The sequence below is a fragment of the Mustela nigripes genome, chromosome 1, assembly GCF_022355385.1.
Source record: "Mustela nigripes isolate SB6536 chromosome 1, MUSNIG.SB6536, whole genome shotgun sequence".
Classification (NCBI taxonomy): Eukaryota; Metazoa; Chordata; class Mammalia; order Carnivora; family Mustelidae; genus Mustela; species Mustela nigripes.
This window is the reverse complement of record NC_081557.1, coordinates 7,962,878-7,982,746: the sequence shown is the minus strand read 5'-3', so window position 1 is coordinate 7,982,746 and position 19,869 is coordinate 7,962,878. Positions and strand designations below refer to the sequence as shown.

At 47.7% G+C, this 19,869-nt stretch overlaps 1 protein-coding gene across 7 annotated transcripts in view; it reads left to right on the top strand.

Moving 5' to 3' along the window:
* Window positions 1-224: 224 nt before the first annotated feature.
* The window catches only part of MARK2 (microtubule affinity regulating kinase 2), a 56,414-nt gene continuing 36,769 nt past the window's right edge, over window positions 225-19,869 (top strand). For 3 of the 7 annotated variants that reach the window (XM_059403142.1, XM_059403094.1, XM_059403105.1), the window contains exon 1: window positions 225-672. In XM_059403142.1, the coding sequence (XP_059259125.1) occupies window positions 619-672 (54 nt within the window). In that variant the 5' untranslated portion in view covers window positions 225-618. The remainder of the gene's footprint in view (window positions 673-19,869) is intronic. The other 4 variants (XM_059403149.1, XM_059403114.1, XM_059403159.1 and 1 more) reach the window with 2 other exon arrangements.

Genomic DNA, 19,869 nt, shown 5'->3' with positions numbered 1-19,869 from the left:
GCGTGGCTGGAGTCTTCCGAGTGGCTTCGTGGGTTTCCGTAAACAGAGCCGAAGCTTGGGCTTCGGAATCGAGGCGGTGCGCGCGTCCCCGGGGGTTACCTTCTTCGGGTGTTTCCGGAATTCACCCGTAGCCCGCGGCCGAGAGGAGGAGGCGCGCCCCCCTCCCGTTCCTCGCCGCTTCGGATGTTTCCGGCTGCTGCCGGCGGAAAGAGCCGAGGGCCGGCGGTGGTGGCGGCCATGTTGGGAGCAGCAGGTCCGGCGGCGGCTGCCTGTGTGCCGGGCGCGGAGCAGTGCCGCTGAGGGCAGGGGAGGAGCGAGGCAGGCGGCCGGCTGCGGCGGCAGAGAGTAGGCGGAGCGGCGCGGCCCGGCCGAAAGGCGGCACAGCCCAGCCGGGGGTCGGGGGGGTGCGGTCCGGAGCCGCTCGGAGCCGGCGCGGCCTAGCCCGAGCGGCGCATCCCCGGGCTGGCGTGAGCGGCTGCCCGGCCTCCCCGCACCCCCGGCCGGGGCCCATGCGGCGGGTGCCCCTGCTGTGAGAAGCCCCGCCCGGCCGGGCTCCGCGCCTTCCCTTCCCTCCCTTCCTCCAAGCTTCTCGGTTCCCTCCCCTGAGATACCGGCGCCATGTCCAGCGCCCGGACCCCCCTACCCACGCTGAACGAGAGGGACACGGAGCAGGTAAGGAGCCCCGAGGGCTCCCCGAATTCTCTGGCTGGGCCCCTGCACCTTGCAGAGCCTCCTCCCTCCTCTGCTCTCCTCGTGTCCCTGCTGCCACCCTGCAAGCCTCGGCTGCCCTGTCATCTGGCTCTCGGCCTCGCACATCCCCCTCGGAGTCCTGTCCTGGGACCCACCTCGTCCTGACTCCAAGCTGCACACTTGTCTTTTCTGCTGACCCCCCTCTCCCCTCACCGCCTTCCTGCGCTCTTCCGTGTTACCTCCCTAGCTTTCCCTCCTCTTCCCTTTTTCTCTCAGGGGCCTTTCTGGTCTTCCTCCACCCACGCTTAAAGCCGCCACCCTCCCGCTCCTCGAAGAGCACCCCGCGATTTGCCCCAGATCGTCGTCCACCCCTTCCTCCGTCTCTCTAGTGTTGCTTCTCCTCCTCCCGCACCGGTTCTCCCAGTCCCTGCTTATCACCCTCAGGGTCCCTGCCCCGGAGTGTTCTCGATCCCTGTCCTCTTCCAGTTCCCCCAGCCTTCCCCCCCTTCCTTCTCCGAATTGTGCTCTCCCTCATGCTTGCAACCCACCAGCTCCACCCTCATCACCTTTCCAAATGGTTCGCCTACTCTTTGCTCATCACTTTCCCTTCTTTTCTCCAGGAGCTCCCTGGTGCCTCGCGCTGGCATTTGTTGCTTCCGTGTTTCCCAGACTGATGTCATGCGCATAGTTTTCCCACAGGTTGTCTTTGGGGTTCCAGTCCGGAGGGTTCCCTTCAGAGCCTGGATCCCTCGGGTTCTGTTCCCCCAGGTTTGCTCTCAGTCTCCGGGTTTCCGGTTTTCTCCCGGAGCGCTTTACCGACCTGCTCCCTGGACGCTCCCTGCCGAGGGAGAACATTCTCCCAGCCCCACTCTGCCAGTACAACCTGTTGCTGAGTCCTTTCTCTGGCCACGCTCCCTCACCATCCTTGCCCTTCTGCCTTCTCACACTGCCACACAAACCATGATGCCTTCCTGTGTCTTCACTCCTGGTTCTGTCACTTTTTAGTTTCTTCCTCCTTGTTCGATGCCTTCCGGTCTCTCTACCCTCACCCGGTCTTCCTTGCTCTGCCTTTTACCCAGCGTTGCCTTTCATTTCCGGATTAGTCTCTTGCCTTTTCCACATCATATTTCTTGGCCCCACACATGCCCCCGTCCCGTCTTTCCCGATTGGCTTGTGTTTGTAACTCCCGGGGCAGGCACTCAGTATACTAGTTTCTTGAGCTACACTGCCCCCCCCCCCCCCCCCCCCCCCCACCGGCCCCCACCTGGCAATCACTGCTATCATCTGTCACCCAAGCTTTAGCGTTTTCTGTGTCACCTCACCTGTGAGCTCAGAGGCATCCACTTTCCACCCCTCCCCTTGCTTTCACCCCGTCCCTTGCTGACTGCTAACTGCCCCGGGGAGAGTCCCCTGCCTCCTTCTCACCCTTGTCGGTGGAGAACTTTACTAGGCCCAGAAAAACTTGACTTGAAAAAGGAGCTCTTCTCCCCCGGGGCTGCAGCTGCCTTTCTGCATCCTCTCCCTTACGACATCCTTTATGTTTTCCTCTTGTTGCGCTCTTTCTTCATAGCTCGGTAGAATGTTGTTCTATTCTCTTGCGTGTTCACATCCTTCCCTGGAAAATCTGCCCTTGTTGCGTTTTCCTGCATTTTTCTCTCGTGTCCCCCGCCCTCGCTCTGTCACCTGGGCAGTCAGGAACTCAGGGGGAGTTCTGGTCCGAGTTTTTCTCTGCACCGGTTGACCCTTTTGTTGCTGATGGACTCATTGCTTCTGGGGGTGAAACGAGTTGAGAGGGGGGCCCGGTGGATTTCTGTTTCATCACTGGGTTTTGCAACTGGCTGTGCATGGGACTGAGGTCTTTGGAAACCGGAGTGTGGTCTGTATCTCCCAGCCTCGCCCCCGTTTGCCAGCTGCTAGTCTCCTTGCTGGGAACCGCTTTTTCTACGCCCTCCTGAGGTGGCCTGTTCCATTCCTTTTCCTATCACCACCTTTGTCTTAGCAGGTAAACCCTGCTAAACCGGAGAACTTTCCCAGACTGTTGATTACGAGCGGGTAGGAGGAGGCCAAGTGACTGACTGACACCCTCAGGCATGTGGGGAGTGGCGGCGCCGTGCCTGCTCACTGGCCAAGGCTGTGGGGGGTATTGTGTTCAGCAAAGTAGAGCACGGACCGCCTCAATGTGGTTTCTTTGTGCTGTTTACTAAATGTAAATGTATTCTTGCCGTGGTCTTTTTCTTATGATGTGTGCATTGATTTCCTCTCTTCCCCGCATGGCTCGCAGACTGCTGAGCGCGTAGTAGGAAGTCGGTGCACACCCATTGATTTTGTGAGAGCAGGAATCGGGTGAACCATTTGGGAATGCAAGCTGCGCTTTGATAACGGAGTCTGGAGCAGTGGCTGCATACTTTGTCATCCTGTTCCAAATTTACGAATTACTCATCCCGTTTGCACTTTATGGACTAAAGTGCCCCCAGCCGCTTCACCGCTTCTCCTGGCGTTCTCAAGGTGGCCGATGATGCTGTCTACTTGACGTTAAGTCTCGCCCCAGCAAAAGCGCAGCCTTTGGAAAAGCTTGGATACACCTACCCCAGGCAGATGCCTGTATTTTTCACAAAACAAGGAAAAGGATGAGTAGCAGCCCTCCTGGTCACGAGGCCAGGGATGCCAGAAGCATTGGCCTCCTTTAGAGTAGATGGTGCCACCAGGTAGAAAGCAAAAAAGCCTCTGGTCCGGTTGCGATTCTGGTCCTGGAAGTTCAGTCGTTGCAGTAAGCCATAATGTTGTAAAATAAAAAGTGAGGAATTTGGTTGGGCTGATTGCTTCCCCACAAAGATGCTCTATCGCTGTATTTAGGTTTAAATTACTTACACTGGTTTCACCAGGAAGTAGGTAAACAAACTCTCCTGGTTGTCTTTAAGCTCCCACCCCTTGTTGCTCTTCCTCTCTCCCTTTCTTTATTAAAACATGTGGCTGATGAGAAGCTGTTTCCAGGAGCTCTTTGATCACATCTGAATTAAACACACATCACACACACACACAGAAAATGTGGAAGCATAAAAATAAACCTTGTGTTGCAGGGAGAGTGCCTGTTTGCTGTCGACTCTGCTTCTCGCAGGGAAAGTGGGAGATAAAAGAAAGTCAAGCCCCGTAGTCCCGAGATGGTTCTGTGACACCTGGTTGCAGATGTGCTTTCTCTCAGCCATAAACTCTTCTTTCATTTGCAGAAGAAGGGTTGTGACCTGGGGCTGGTAGTTTTGATTCTCAGTCTGCGAGCGGAGCCTTCTGTCCACTTTTCCAAATGGCTCTGCTGGCCCGGAGGCTTGGCAGTGGTGAAAGCAATCAGCAAGATGACTGTTTGTCTTCCAGCCGGGGCAGCAGTAATGGGCCAGTGTGGAGGGGGTCCAGCTTCCAGAGTTCTGCTGCTGGCCAGAGCTTCCCGTAGCTACACCTGGTAGAGGGCCTACTGGCTTCAGACCTGCCCCACCCCTGGGCCTCAGGAACCAGGAGGGAGGCCTTCTGACAGAAAGCAGGAGCCTTTCAGTACCAGCCCTGCTTCGGCCGCAGTGGGCAAGGGAGGGGGTCGCTGTCATTCTGTTGGGGAGAGAGCGGTGGTGTTGATTCTTTTGGGTGGTTCTAGGAAGAGGATTGTGGAAGTCTGGCTGAGGCGAGCAAACCTAACTCAGAGAATCCTGTAACGAACAACTGAGCCGCTCTAGACACACATCCCTTGGATGCCAGTGTTGATTCTGGCTGAACACTGCATCGAATAATTTGGTTTTAGCGTCGACTCTAGCAGAGAGCTGGGTTGGCTCTCATTTCCCTGACGTGTCCTGGGGGCTGTGCGGCGCTGTGCTCTGGGGGCAGACTCTGACTTCTGCCCTCTGACTCTGGCCAAGGGCTCCTTAGTGCTGCTGCCTTCTGGTCAGGGGTGTGGTTGGATGACATTCTCACTTCCTGCATGGCCCTAGAAATTAGAATGAGGCCCTGTAAGAGCAAGGGCTGTAGGAGTCGGGAGCTCGAGGAGTTGCTCACCAAACCATTATCTTTGAACCCAGTAAAGGTAACCACCGAGTGAATTGTAATAATTTCTCTAATCTGTGGACTTTGAGAAGTAGCTAAACAGATGGATGCAAGAGAGTCGTTGAAACTTGGCCTGCTTTAGATTAACATCAAGTTTGCACAGGGAATGACTGCATCTTTCAGATGGTGACCAGAGATTGGGCCTAAGATTCTTTTCACTGTCAGTGTCTTAACTGATGCCGGTGAGATAGGAAAAAATTGAGAATATGCCTGAGAGGTTTGCATGGTTAGAGCTCTGGGAAGGCAAAAACTTCTCCGACTATACACTTTCCCCTTTGGACAGAACAACCCAGTTCTCAGTGGGCATTTGACCAGGACTAACCCATTCCTCCATGAACTCTTTCCCATTGCGCACTTAGCCACCTGGCTGGCCTTTCTCTTCTCCCAGGAGCTTCCCTGACTTTCCTACATATGTATTATGTCGGCTGGAATGAATATTTTATGCCTAGAGTGCAGCCAAGCCTCAGACTTTGTGGCCCATTATCGACAAGCGGGGTGGGGGATGGGCGCCACCTTTGGCCCCATGATAACTCTGCTAAATGGACTCTCCGCCACCCCACCTCCCCCCAGCAGCACTTTGAAGCCTATTAATGGATCGGGATGAAGTAACCTCAGCAGATGGAAAGGGCAAGGAGGGTGGTTGTCCTTCCTTTCCCAAGACTGCCTGATGAGGCTTTCCTGCAGTAAGCGGGTCCCGCCGCAGCCCCCCGCCGCCTGGTTAAGCTGCAGACTGGCTCCTGGGCCGCCTCCGGGAGAGGAGATGGAGAAAGGGTTTGATTCTGTCAGAGCTGGTGGTGCTGCCAGGTTTGCCACTTGCCTAGCAAAGCAAAAACCGAGAGTGATGGGGAAAGGGTGGGTGGAGCTTGAAACCTAGGCTTCCTCCTCCAGCGGAAGTTCAGCAAAGTGACAAACCAGATAGGTGGCTGGGTTTCCTTCTCTTGATGGAGATGCCAGCATTTGTACCTTTTTGCACTTCTCGCTTGGATTCTCCAGGCTTTCTCGCAGCCTTCATCAAACACGAGTGAGTCACTGCAGTGTTATCTGTGCATTTCCCCCTTCTGTCTCAGCAGAGGGAAGAGTAAGCCTTTACAAACTTTGTGGGGGAGGAAACCACCCATTTCCACTTCTGGCATGGGAAGAGGCCATCTCTCCCGACGTTAACTCTGAAAGCTCTAGCTCTTGGAGCAGAATGTCACCATCCCACCACAGCCCTTTTGGTGTTGGCCGCCGCTAAGTGCCATTGCTGTCTTTTGGGCTGTCGGTGCATCTGATTCTGAGACCATACCAGGAGAGAACCTGGTGGCCTCTTGGTTTCCACTGATCCTCCACTGAAAGAAGGATCCCAGGGGGGCCTGGGAGGCTCAGTGGGTTAAGTGCCTGCCTTCGGCTTGGGTCATGATCTCAGGGTCCCGGGATGGAGTTCCGCATCGGCTCTCTGCTCAGCAGGGAGCCTGCCTCCCCCACTCTCTCTGCCTGCTTCTCTGCCTACTCGTGATCTCTCTCTCAAATAAATAAAATCTTTAAAAAAAAAGAAAGAAAGAAAGAAAGAAAGAGGGATCCCAGTTCTTTCTCTTGCCCACTAACCCTGCTCGGGGCTTTAGGGGCTACAAATAATCCTTTCACCTGTCTGTCTGCTTTGGCTAGAGGGTTTGAAGTTTCTTGGTCCCTAGGCACTCTTTCTCCCTACTTCCATGTATCCCTACATTTACCAGTAGAAAATGAGGGCAGAAGCGCCAGAAACAAATGCATTTCCTTTTGCTCCTCAGACGGTTAATGTTAGGCTTATGAAGCCGGGTAGGCACAGGTTTGGTAGGCGAGGGCAAGGTAGACACTGATATTGATGGCTGCTTGAGTCCAGAGGGACAGCAGATAGGAGGGGAGAGGCGGGGGGGGGGGGGGGGAGAGAGGAGAAAAGGAGGGGTGTGTTCAATGATTGGCTCCAAGCCACCTTTTTCTTTATAACATAAGGAAGGCGGAGCAGACCTGAGGCTTCTCTGTAGAACCAGTCAAGCTGGTTTTGAGCAGCCTCGGCCTATTTTTCTTGTGTGCTCTTTGGGAAGTTGGCAATAGAAAGGTCTGCCTCCTCTGGGGCTCTGCTCATTGAGATAGGAGTTTAGATGAGATCTGTAAACATCCCCATCCTCTCCCAGTACTGAATGGGTCTCTGAGCTGGGCGTCTCTGCAGGAGCAGGCTCTCTCTACACCCAGGGATGCTCAGGGCAACTTTGTCTTACACACCTTTCACCGGACACTCTAAGATACGATTTCTGTTCTTGCCCCCCCCTGCCGCCGCCACCGCTAGTCACGGCTTGGCAGAAGGCCCTCCAGCCTGGCCCGGGAGGAGAAGACACTGGGTCTGTGGCTTGGGATGGGAACGGATTCCTGGCTGTTGTGATCTGCTGGCTAAATCCAGTAAGACACCCCCCCTCGCTCCCCCACCTTTCGGCTTGATGCGGTGGGACTATCTGTCCAGGCCTGTTGGGGAAGAAAAAGGAGAAAGAAAACTTTTTGGTCTTTGGCAGTTCAGCAGGTACTTCAGCCATGGGGACAGTGAGTCTGTTGCCGGTCTGTACCTGTAGGAAAGGTGGGAGTCCTCAGTCACCGTGTGCTGGCACTTCCTGAACAGCGAAAGGGAAGTCTTCTCCGGGAAAAGACGGGATTATAAGGCACCTATGCCCATCTAGCAGGATTGTTTTCCCAGTCCCCCACTAAACGGAAAACTCCCACACCCGAAAGTTCGCTGATTAATGAGTGAAACCACCTGCAAACATCATTCTTGCCCTTGCTCTTGCCCTTGTCCTTGGGGGCGGGATGCTCCTGTCGATACTACGATGAATGTACTCATTGCTCCTCCTGAGCACCATTTCGGTGAAGGTTTTGTTTTATCACCCTCCACTGTCTTCAGATCCGAGGGTCTGCTGGCCTTCCCCTACCCGCCCCCCCCCCCCCCCCCCCCGCCCCCCCCGCGGCCCCCCCCCCCCCCCCCCCCCCCCCCCCCCCCCCCGTCATCTCCCCGCCTCCCCACCACAGATGGCCATCATCTGAGTGTCTTTGCATGTGGTGTTGGATGCACTTGTGGCTTGTTGCTTTGTTTTTGCCCACAAGAGTTTGAATTACTGGTTCTCTAGTCACAGGAAGTGGGGCCCCTTAGGCCTGCTTGGTCTAGCAGTAGCATTCTAATTGAGTTGAGCTTATGGCAGAGTTGCAAAGAGATCCCAGCACTTGGAGACTTCCAATAAGTGGTGTGTTGTGATTACAGCAGGTTCTCCAGATTCCATACCCTGGACTGGAGTCTTGGTCAGTCTCTACTCTGACCTCGGGCTTACTTAATTGCTCCAGGCATGTTTGCTCATCTGTAAAAATGGGGTAATGCTATCTTGTAGATATAGTTACTGGGGGCATTAAAAGGGGTACTGAATATAAGGCACTTAGAATAATGGCTGGCAGGACATCGTAATCACTGTCCTCACCATTTAGTGAAGCAACTCAGTGGGTTTTTCTGAGCACCAACAGCTCCGGGTCAATGTATGTTGGAATTTCTCTGAATTGATTAAAAGAATCTTGGTTTCTTTTAGTCATTAGGGTCCCTTAGGTGCTGTTTCCAGCATTTTTTTTTTTTTTAATTTGTTTATTTTGGGCGCCTGGGTGGCTCAGTTGAGCATCTGCTTTTGGTTCAGGTCATGATCCCAGGGTCCTGGGGTCCACCACCATCAGGCTTCTTGGTCAGTGGGGAGCCTGCTTCTCTCTCTCCCTCTGCCTCTCCCCCTGCTTGTGTTCTCCAGCTCTGTCTCTCAAATGAGTAAAATCTTAAAAAAAAAAAAAAATTGCTTATTTTAGGGTTTTTTTGGTCTTTTTTGTTTTGATTTTTGTGGGTGTTTTGTGTGTGTGTTTAAGATTTTATTTATTTGACACAGAGAGAGATCACAAAGTACTCAGAGAGGCAGGCAGGGGTGGGGGGGTGGGGAAACAGGCTCCCCACTGATCAGAGAGCCTGATGCGGGGCTGGATCCCAGGACCCTGAGATCATGACCTGAGCCTAAGGCAGAGGCTTAACCCACTGAGCCACCCAGGCACCCCTTGTTTTTGTTTTTGAGCCAACCCCCTATCTGAGTAGAAATGCTATTGGAGAGGTTTAGATACTATTGAGATCACTTTAAAAAATGGATTTTACTTTTTTTTACAGGATATCAGTATTGGGTGATCTTATCAATTTTAAAAAGAAAAAGAAACACCCCAAAACATTACCTTCTGCTTGCCCATATTTCGGTGTTATGAGTGGTGGTGTTGGTGGTGGTGTATATGCAGCCTCATCAGGGCCTAGAAGGCCAAGTCCAAAGTCACCAGAGCATGGGTTTTTCTGAGTGTTGGGATCCGGTGTTACAAGAGGCCTGCTGAGCGAGCCCAGGGGATTTCTTTCACGTTCCTTTCTTCTCAAGTGCAGTATTTACCCTTTGGCAACAGGAGAAAGCTCCCTGTTTCTCTTAAAGACCACATGGGAACTTAGCAGCTAATGATTTTAGGTTCCTTTTTCACTAGCAAGGGGGCCTTCAGGGGCAGGTCCTTGTTATCTCTGCTGGCTTCTCTGAAGTGAGAAGAGAGCCTCCCCTTCGTGAGGCCTGGAAGGGTCTCGGCCATTTCTCAGCGGCTGCTCCTAGGAGTTTGCGGACTTTGAATCTTGGGCTGAGATTTTGGTCTCAGTCCGTTCCTTGTTTATCTTTATCTCTCCAGCTTCTAGAGCCTGAATGCCTGGCCAGTACAGCAAGTAAGTTGCTTCCTTTTCTCACATTGCAGCTGCCAAGGAGAAAGGTAACAGTGTCGCCTCAGAGCTCATCAGGGAATATTTCTTTCACTGTATTTTCCTCTTCCTTTTGACCCCTCTGCTGACTTCTCTCACTTCCTTTTTTTTTTTTTTCTGTTTGGTTTCTTTGAACTCTGTTGCTTCATTATCACTGTCCATCTCGGGTTTTCATCTCCATGGCCCACTCTGCCTGACCTGTTTCTGTGCCTCTTTTGTGGCCTGGCTCAGGAGAGGGATTCTGATAGTCTGAGAGCTCCTTCATGTATAGAATCCCAGAACCACCCAGTCCTTTCTCCTATTCGTCTGATTTCTATAAAGTTAAGGATTTGCTGCTTTAGAAAACATTTTCTTTTTATGTCTCTGGAGCCACCTTCTTTAGTAAAGCCGGGCTTGGCAATCTGACAACTTATTAGGGGCGGCATCCCGGTTTCCCTGGTGACAGGGTCTAAGTTAGTTCTCGGCTGTTTTCCCGTGGCCTGCCCGGAATGCTACAACACTGGACCTTGTCCTGAAAGAGATCCAAGGAGAGAGTTGTTAATTCTGGTAATGCAATATTGAATGTGGTCCCTGAAGTGTGATTTGAGGACCCTGGGGCTCCCTAAGACCTGTTTGGTGGTACATGAAATCAAAATGAGTTTCATCCCAACATTAATGCAGTATTTGCCTTTTTTCACTCTCATTCTGTTGGTGTACAGTGGAGTTTTCCAGAGGCTGAGTGATGTGTGCTGACATCATCACTCTGATTAATGAAATGTGTGCTTCTGTATTCTTGTGTTTTCTGGAATGTTTAAGGTAGTCCTTTAAGGTATAAATATGAAAGTTTGCAAGGATGAATTCAGTTTGTTCTCAGTACTTCTCCTATACTCTTAGCAGCTGTCTTCAGTTGTGCCTGCTGTAATCCCTGTAAACCTCATTATTGTCCTATAAATCATTATTTTGAAATGCCAGCATTTTCCTGGCACCTTCGAGGAAACAAGTAAGTACAACTTGCAAAACTTACTTGTAAAAGCTTTGGGGGAAAGGCTAGAATATTTAAAATTTCACTTACAACTTATTTTTGCACTCTATTCTAAAACAGGAAAATTTATCCTATTTCTCTTATATTTAAGAATGGATTGTTGGCTTTTAAAAAGGGAGATTAGAAGATTTGCGGTCTCTCTTTACTGAAACGGACACATCAGGACACATCAACAAGTGAAAGGGAGGAATCTGAAGAACCTAGGCAGGACTGTAAATAAGAAATGAAAAGTTATTAAAGGAGATGATACTATAACGAAAGCTGTCTTCTCAGCAGTATAGTTGTTAACAATGTACTTTATCAGGTCTTATGCAACAGAACACGTCTGTGTAGTATTACAGTGCTGGTTAAGTTGCAACATCGTGTCAAGACCAATCATTCAAAGCTTAAAGAAAAAGGAATTTGAGTATTTTAAGCATACATACCATGAGCTCTTTAAAAGCCAGAATTTGCTCCAGCTTTCCAGCCTAGAAATGGAAAAAATCATTTTTCTTACCGGATAACTTTTTGACATCGCTTTGGCTGGAAAAGCCCGCCCAGTAGCCGAGAGACTAATAAAGTCTTGAGCAGCGGGCATTGCTGACTGCCCACTGGCTGAAAAGTCAGTAAAAATCCAGGGCAGGAGCACTTCATGTGTTACTCTGACTCGTCGAATTAAAGATCTAGCTACAAATACGAAGACTGAGTTCATATCTTGTTTGCAGAATTGTTCTTTTGCCTTACCAATGTACAGACTTACAGACATGGCTCAACCTGTGTCCGCACCAACTACACCTCAGAGAATTTTGTTTTCTGTGAATGCTCAGCAGCTAACGCAAGTAGTAATAAAGATGCAAGGGGCTCAGTGACGCTCTTAACTTTCAGGGTTCATGCTGGAACAACTTTGTTTCCATTTGCACTATTGGTGCAGAAGCAGTGACAGAGAAAAATGCTGGCATCATAGCGTGAATCAAGGCAGTGAGTGGCACTGGATTCTACTAGTGGTGGTAGTCGGGGACTTCTTTCCTGCTCTGTGCTTGTCGTTTTTTTTTTTTTTTTTTTTTTTTTTAAAGCCATTTTACTTAAGAATGTCTTAGATGAAGCACTAAAAATTATTAATTTTTATTAAATCTCAATCCTCTAATAAAAGTCTCTTTAATATTTTGAGTGATGAAATGCCAAGTGTCCTTGGAGCCTCGCTGCTGGATAGCGTGGTACAGTGACTGTCCTGAGAAAATGCACTAGTGTGTTGGAGCTGAACCAGCTGCATGGGTCATCATTTTTACTTGAAAGAACAACTGGCGGATAAACTCTGGTTATTCATACTCGAGTGTTTAGTGGACATTTTCTTGACGTTGAACGGAGTTAGTCTGTCACCATTGCCAGTGATAACATCCAAGCTTTCAGGCGAAAATGAGACTTTTCAAAAACTTGTGTTTGTCAAAGAGCTTTTTGATGAGATCAGTGGTAAAATGAATGGAATATGATTTTTTGATACTGTATGAAATGTCAGTATTTGGAAATTCTTTATAATTCAACAAAGGAACATTTCCCAGATTGTCAGTAAGTAAAACAGCCCCTCACAAAGTACAAGATAACCAGTGGATTTTAACATAAAAAGACACAAAAAATTCATTGATAAATTTTCAGATTGCACATCGCAACTAGCTTTTACAAACTACTGCTTTTGAGTTTTGGTCTAGTGTCGAAGAAGATAAATTCTCAGCCTTTGAAAGGCTGTTAAACATCGTTTTCCAACTACAGGTCTGTATGAAAGGAGATTCTCTTTATATCTTAAAACCAGAACAACAGATCGAAGCACATCGAATACAGAAGCAGATATAAGAAGTCGGCTCTCGTCCATTAAGCCAGACATTAAAGAGATGTACAACAATGTGAAACAATGCAATCTTTGCCATGAATTTAATTTTGTTTTAGAAAACACAGTTTTTTCACACAAAAATGTAGGTTTTCCGTATAAACATCTAGTGGGCTTAGTGTTTTGAGTGAATTAATGAAAATATTTTTTAAGTTACCATTTCAGTTTCTAACAGGGTAGCTATTGATAGCTGTAACCCCCATAAACAAAATATTTCTGCAGTCCTCAGTAATTTATTAAAGAGTATAGAGAGTTCTGGAGATCAAAACGTGAAAAAAACCTTTGTTTGTAGACAAAACTTGAGCTGATTGTCTATCTTGGGTTGGTTACTTGCGGTGACTTCATGAGGAGCCCCTGTTTACAGTTCGTGCTGCTATATTGTCCTGTCTGGGCCCCAGAGACTTTGACCCAAGCTAACTTATTTCCTCCTTATAATACGGACAGCATTGGCCCCTTAAGGTTTTTCGTTGTTTTATCTGTGGCTTTTTGGTTTATTCCCCCTCCCTCTTTTTCCTTAAAATTTTTTCTTTTCCCCATTTTCCCATTCTCTTTATTCTTTTAAGTGTTCCTCATTTTTCCCCCTAGTTTTTTAGTGTGGAGTTTTTCGAGTTTTTGTCTGGTATTGTGTTTTGATTGAATTATGAGATAAGTTCATGGGGAGGACTTCCTTTGGCATGTGTGAAATTGTGATTTGGCAAATACAGGTATTTTTGGATGTTTTTTTCTCTTGTTTTTTTGTTTTGTTTTGTTTTGTTTTGCCTTGTTTTTCATTAAAATAAGTAACTTAAGGGGCGCCTGGGTGCCTCAGTCGGTTAAGCTTCTGACTTTTGGTTTCAGCTCAGGTCATGATCTCAGGGTTGTGAGATCAAACCCCACATTGGGCTCCACGCTCAGTGCAGAGTCAGCTTGAAATTCTTTCTCTCCCTCTCTTTCTGTGCATGTGCACTCACACGCGCGCGCTCTCTCTCTCTCTCTCAAATAAATAAATATATATATATTTTAAAGTAACTCATGTTTACATGCAGTGGTGTATTATGTTCTTTTAAATGGATGGATACATAGTTAAGTCTTTTTTATTTCTTATATAGTAACTATTAATAGATATAGTGCATATAAACAAAAACTTTTGGGGGACTCCCGTTATTTTTAATAGTTGCAAAGAATTTCTGAAACCAAAAAGTATAAGAAGCACAGATGTAGACAAAATTTGGATTAATTCTCCCTGGTTTTGGTTGGTCAGTGTCTTGGTAATTTCATAAAAAAAAATTTTGCAATTCCTAGCCCCTGTTTAGTCCTGGCTGTGCCTCAAAGAGGCACTTGCCGGCTTGGTTTGCTGTCACTCTGGCGGAGGAAACTGGTTCTCAGCGACCTGATCCAGGACTTTGACCAAAGTTAGTTCTTTTTCTTCTTCAGATACAGAGCATTGACCGTGTGAGGTTTTTTTAAACAGGTAATTTTTATTTTTAAATTTTGAGATAATGTTAAATTTAGAAAAGTTGCAAAACTTTTCTAAATTTAAGAGAGTTCCTATACATTCTTCACTCTGCGTCCCCTTGTGTTAACATCATAGATAACCACAGAACGTGTATCAAAACTAAGAATTAATAACTTGGTGTAATACTATTAACCAAAACTAAGAATTAACCTTGGTGTAATACTATTAACCACAGTGCAGAACTTGTTCAGATTTCATCAGTTTTTCCACTGATGTGCTTTTTCTGTCCTAGGACCCACTTCAGGATCCCACATTGCGTTTTGATTGTTATGTCTCCGTAGTCCACTCAGATCTGTGACCATTTCTTAGTCTTGCCAGGTCTTTTATGACATTGACCATTTTGAAAAATACTGGTTAGTTTATAGAATGTTCCCCAATTATGGTAACCTGAAATTTTCTCGGGGCCTTATGTTCTAATTCCATTTTTTCGTCGTGGTGAGACACACATAAAATTCACATTTTATTCATTTTTAGGGGTGCCTGGGTGGCTCAGTGGTTTAAAGCCTCTGCCTTCGGCTCGGGTCATGATCCCAGGGTCCTGGGATCGAGCCCCACATCGGGCTCTCTGCTCCGCGGGGAGCCTGCTTTCTCCTCTCTCTCTGCCTGCTTGTAATCTCTGTCAAATAAATAAATAAAATCTTAAAAAAAAAATTCACATTTTAATCATTTTTAAGTCGAGTGGCATTAAGTACATCCACAGTGTTATGTAACTGTCTTTATCATTTCGAGAAATTTTTTGTCATCTCAAACAAATTCCGTATCAATTAAACAAGAACTCTCATCTCCCCCTCCCCTAGCCTCTCGCAACCTCTGTTTTACTCTCTATGAATTTGACTACTCTAGGGACCACATGTAAGTGGAATCCTACAGTATTTGTCTTTTTGAGTCTGGCTCCTTACACTTAACATAATGCTTTCAAGGTTCATGCATGTTGTAGCTTTTTTTTTTTTTTTAGATTCTATTTATTTATTTGATAGATGGAGATCACAAGTAGGCCGAGAGGCAGGCAGAGAGAGATGGAGGAAGCAGGTTCCCTGCTGAGCAGAGAGCCTGATGCGGGGCTCCTAGGACCCTGGGATCATGACCTGAGCCGAAGACAGAGGCTTTAACCCACTGAGCCACCCAGGTGCCCCATGTTGTAGCTTTAATTCCATTTTTTTTTTTTTAAGATTTTAATGTATTTATTAACAGACAGAAATCACAAGTAGGAAGAGAGGCAGGCAGAGAGGGGGGGAGGCAGGCTCCCCGCTGAGCAGAGAGCCCAATGTGGGGCTTGATCCTAGGACCCTGAGATCATGACCTGAGCCGAAGGCAGAGGCTTTAACCCACTGATCCTCCCCGGTGCTCTTTAATTCCACTTTAAAAAGTTAACTCAGGAGGTGCCTGGGTGGCTCAGTCGCTTCAGTCTTGGTTTTCAGTCTTGGTTTGGCTCGGTTCCTGACCTCAGGAGATTGAGCCCCACCTACTCAGCAGGGAGCCTCCTTGAGATTCTCTCCTCCTCCCTCTGCCCCTCCCCCCCACACCCTTGGGTGCGTGTATGCTCTCAAATAAATACATAAATCTTTAAAAAAAAATGTGAACACGGGTTTTACTCTGATGACATGTCTTGAGTTGATGTTAGAAAATCTAATTATTGGGACATGTAGTTGTAGTGAGCTTAGTAATATTTTAAATGAATTAATAGTGTAACATTTTCTCAGTTTTAATTATAATACAGTCGTTATAACCCACATAAACAAAAGCTCTTTGAGGTCCTTGGTAATTAAGAGTGTAAAGAGAGTGTAAAGGGTTTCTAGAAGTGTGAGAATCTTTTGTAGACAAGCATGGGGTTGATCATCTCTGTCCTCCATTGGTTGGCTACTTGATATGACCTCACACTGAGCCTTTGTTTTGCAATTCCCTGAGTGCTGGCTGGGCTGCTGAAAGGTCCTCGCTGCCTGGGTTTGCAGTTATTCTAGCTGAGGAAGCTGGTTCTTAGTGACCCGAGGGACTTTGACCAAAGTTGGCTCTTTTCCTCCTTCTAATACGGAGCATTGGCCCTTTTTTTTTCCCCATTAAAAGTATCATTTGGCTTACTTGGATTTCATCATGACAGATTTTTTTTTAAGCTTCTGCGTTGGCTATTGGTCAATTCCAAATTTGAAAACAGCAAAGCTTGCTTAGCTTCTATCCTTGAAGAACCTTGGTGCCCATAATAGCTGAAGGCCAGTGGGCTGCAGTCGCTCACTGCGGCCCTAGCACCAGCAGTCTGTTCCCCCTGCCGCTGCGGAGCCCACAGTCTTTGTTCCTATTTCTTCCATGCTTAACTCTTTGGTGGTCCTGTTTCTGAATGAAACATGCCCGCCAAATCCCACACTTGATGGAGAAACACTTTATTTTCTACTGTAAGAGGTAAGCAGATTTGGTAACAGGGTGCGAACTATCTTTGCTTGATGAGTCTTTAAGGGACAGGTAAAATAGCGGTAGATAACAAAGTTTCGGAAGTATTTTAGCATTCTCCGCCTTGTTCTTTGGCTCGTACTCATTCTCCAATTCCCATGACCCCCCTGACTTTGGAAGGCTTCCCTTGGGGCAGCTAGGAGTAGACCTTGGGGTCTCCTCTAATTGTCACTTGTACCAGCTTGAGGCGGATCTTTTAAAATTCATCCCATTTGCTCAGAATCACTTCTCATCGGGTCATTAAAAAACAGTGTTTAATCAAGTGCTCAACTTATATCAATTTGAGTCTGCATATGGACTTGCAGAATTATAGCTCCATTTCCCATCACTCAGCAGTCCCATAATCCTCTGCTTTTTACACAAAGCTTGCTTCTTTTCAGATTCACATGTGGCTTTCATTTCAATTCCAGAATTGAATTTGATGTGCTTTTCTCTCTCTCTTCGGCCACTGGTCGGTACGGAAGATAGACTTTTGCTATCAAAGGAGATTTGTTCATTCTGTTAGCTAAGCCAGACTCCGTAACAGTGCCTCCTGGATGGCCCTATAGTACATTACTTTTCCACGTGGTTAGGGAGCTCTAGAAGGGACCAACCGGTTGAGGGCTTGAAGGGTTGACTACCCCTTCCCATCCTCGCTCACAGGGCATAGTTTCCGCTGAGGCCACTGGCTTTAGCTATAGACATCATAATAGCCAATACGGATTGAACACTTAACCAATATGGATCCCAGACACTTGTTTAGCTGTCTTACGATGATTAACTCATTTAATCTTTGTGAGATGGTAGGTCCTCCTGTTTTACAGATGAGGAAACGAGAGGTCCAGAAATGTTGAGTAGCTTGCTTAAGGTTACAAACCTGAGCGGTCCAGTGTGTGTTGGTGTCAAGAGCAAAACTTTCTTGACTGTGGTGAACCCTTTGGTTCTGCTTCAGTTGTATCCACGCAGTAGGAGGTAGGTAGATCCCTTAGGATTTGCTTCTAGTCTGTGGGGAGTAAAACCTGTCTCCCAGGTTGGCTTCTGAGTGGTCATGGCCTCCTTGGCCCCAGATTGTTTCTGTTCTTTGTGGCCCAAGGGTGAGATGCGGCTCTCTGGGCTTACCTTTGTGGTCTTGACCGCTCGTATAAGAGCTACGGAAAACTTTTTTAAAAAACTTTGTTATTTAATCCTGGCTTCTGATTGTCCTCTCTGTGTCTTCTCATCTTCTGGATTTTTAAGGACCATTTCAAAAAAGCCAGAGTCCCGAGACCTAAAATTGGTAACCAGCAGTAAGTACCTCATAGCATGGGACCGCTTAGATTCCTAGATTTGACTGTCTTACCCTGTAGTGCCCGGGAATTGCTGGGATTCTAGAACTCTTTTTGTAGGTATTCCCCCACACCTCCCTTCCCCCCAAAAAGGAAAAAAAAAAGCTTTTGTGCGTGGATCTTAACTGTATGTTTTATCACAAAAATAACGTTCTCCCTTTACAACCCTCTACGTGCCACTGACACAGAGGCCCAGAGCTGCTTGCTTTTGGCCGTGACTGCCAAGGGCGCTGAGCACCGCAGCTGGTAGTGCCAGGCCGCTGTGTGCATTCGGTTCTTGCCAGTTCAGTCCTGGGAGCTGAGCTCTGGCCGTCCTGCTGGGCCTCTCTCTCCCGTTGCTTGTTTTATGTGCCACTACTTCCTGTTTGCTTTTGTTCAGTCTTTCTTTTGGTTCCCTGCTCTCTCCCGAAGCCAGCCCCCCACAGCCATGCTTACGGCTCTCCCAGACCTCTGCTGTTGTGTCTAAGACTCATTGTTCTGTGCCCCTCTATGGAATTTTAATTAACTTGAGTTTAGGAGTTTATGATTGGATTTACTTGCTTGTCTTACCTGCGCAATAGTGCCCTTTTCTTGATCCCGTTCGGCATTTGGAGTTTTATTAGCAAAGTTCTAAAATTGTAAGGCTGTTGTAAGATGCCAGCATGGAGCGAGGTGAAGCAGTAAGCTGCTGCCCTTATTTCAAGCCTCATTTACCCACCTGTGCCCCTCTCATTGTCCTTGCAGAGGAAGAGTCGTACTTGGCGTTCAAACCCGATTTCGCTTTTCCAAGATCATGGTTATGTGCATTTCTAAATTACTGTAGAACCCGTCTTTTTGTTACCGGGTGAAACCAAACTCCAGGTAGGTTACCTGGAGAAGCAAAGCCTGTGGGCCCCCTGGAGAGGGGTCACCCCTCTCCACACCCACCTCCAGTTCACTTTTATCTGCTAGCGGAGGTAGCCGCTGTTCGCACGCAGGTGTCTTTTAGTGACGCAGGCCACCGCGTCCTTCGAGAGTGCATGGCAGTGTTTTCTTAATAATAAAAAGGCTGTCGTAATGGGTTAGGCCCATAGGGGCTCGGCCCTTCTATACTTGTATTCCCAGGGAGCAGAATCTCTACCTTAATTACCACGTCGCGCTGGCGGAGAGGTGTGGCTGCTAATTGATTAGACCACAGTCCTTTGCATTGATGCGGAACTGTTGGGGTGGTTTTGCTTTATTTCGTTTCTAAATAAACAAATAGATTTGAGCCAGGTAAGTTTATTTTGGAGGGCTGAAGAGCCGAGTAGGGGGTGAATCTCCTGTCTTTAGCGCCACTTCAGTGTCCTTTCCTAGCTTGGCGGTATGCACTGCATCGGCTCCCCTGCCGTCCTGGTGTGCGCCGTGAATGTGTCTTTCCCCTCCCTGCCGCTCTGTGTGCTCCCTCTCTGTCTGGTAGAACCAGATTCCTTTATTTGGTTTGCTGTTCGTTCCCTCCTATCTTGGAATGGCTGAACTCTATTCTGAAGTGTATTTTTAAGATAGTGTTTAAAAGCAAACACCCTGCCTTTCTTGAAACCACAGAAACTGCTTGTGAAACAGCCGCCAGGGCAAGCTGCCAGACCTGTGCTCTTAACCCACCCCAGTGACACATGTCAGACCCCGGCAGCGCCCCGTAGTCCTGACGGTGGCGTGAGGATTTTCTCAGTAATACGAGTGTAGGTGCTGAGCTCCCGGCTTTGCCTCCAGGATGCCCGCATTATAACCCTTTTCCCAGTAAACCGTTCCAGAAGAGTCTTGTGTAGCTAATCTGCTACCTACTCTATAGGAAAGGTTTTAAACAACAAACCCAATTCCCATTCCCCCTCACTTTTTTTTTTTTTTTTAAATTTTAATTTCAGGAAGTGATTTTCTTTTGAGGTGATTTGGACCAAGCCTCTTACCAGCTTTTCCCATTTACCTTAATTTTTTATTTTTACCTTAAAGTTAGAACTGGCTTCAGAATTGTTTTCCTCCACAATGGAAGAGAACGTGGGCCTTGATCTTATCCCCAGGTCCTGAAATGACTTTTTTTTCTTTCTTTTTCCTTTTTTTTTTTTTAAGATTTTATTTATTTATTTATTTGACAGAGATCACAAGTAGGCAGAGAAGCAGGCAGAGAGAGAGAGGAGGAAGCAGGCTCCCTGCTAAGCAGAGAGCCCGATGCGGGGCTTGATCTCAGGACCCTGG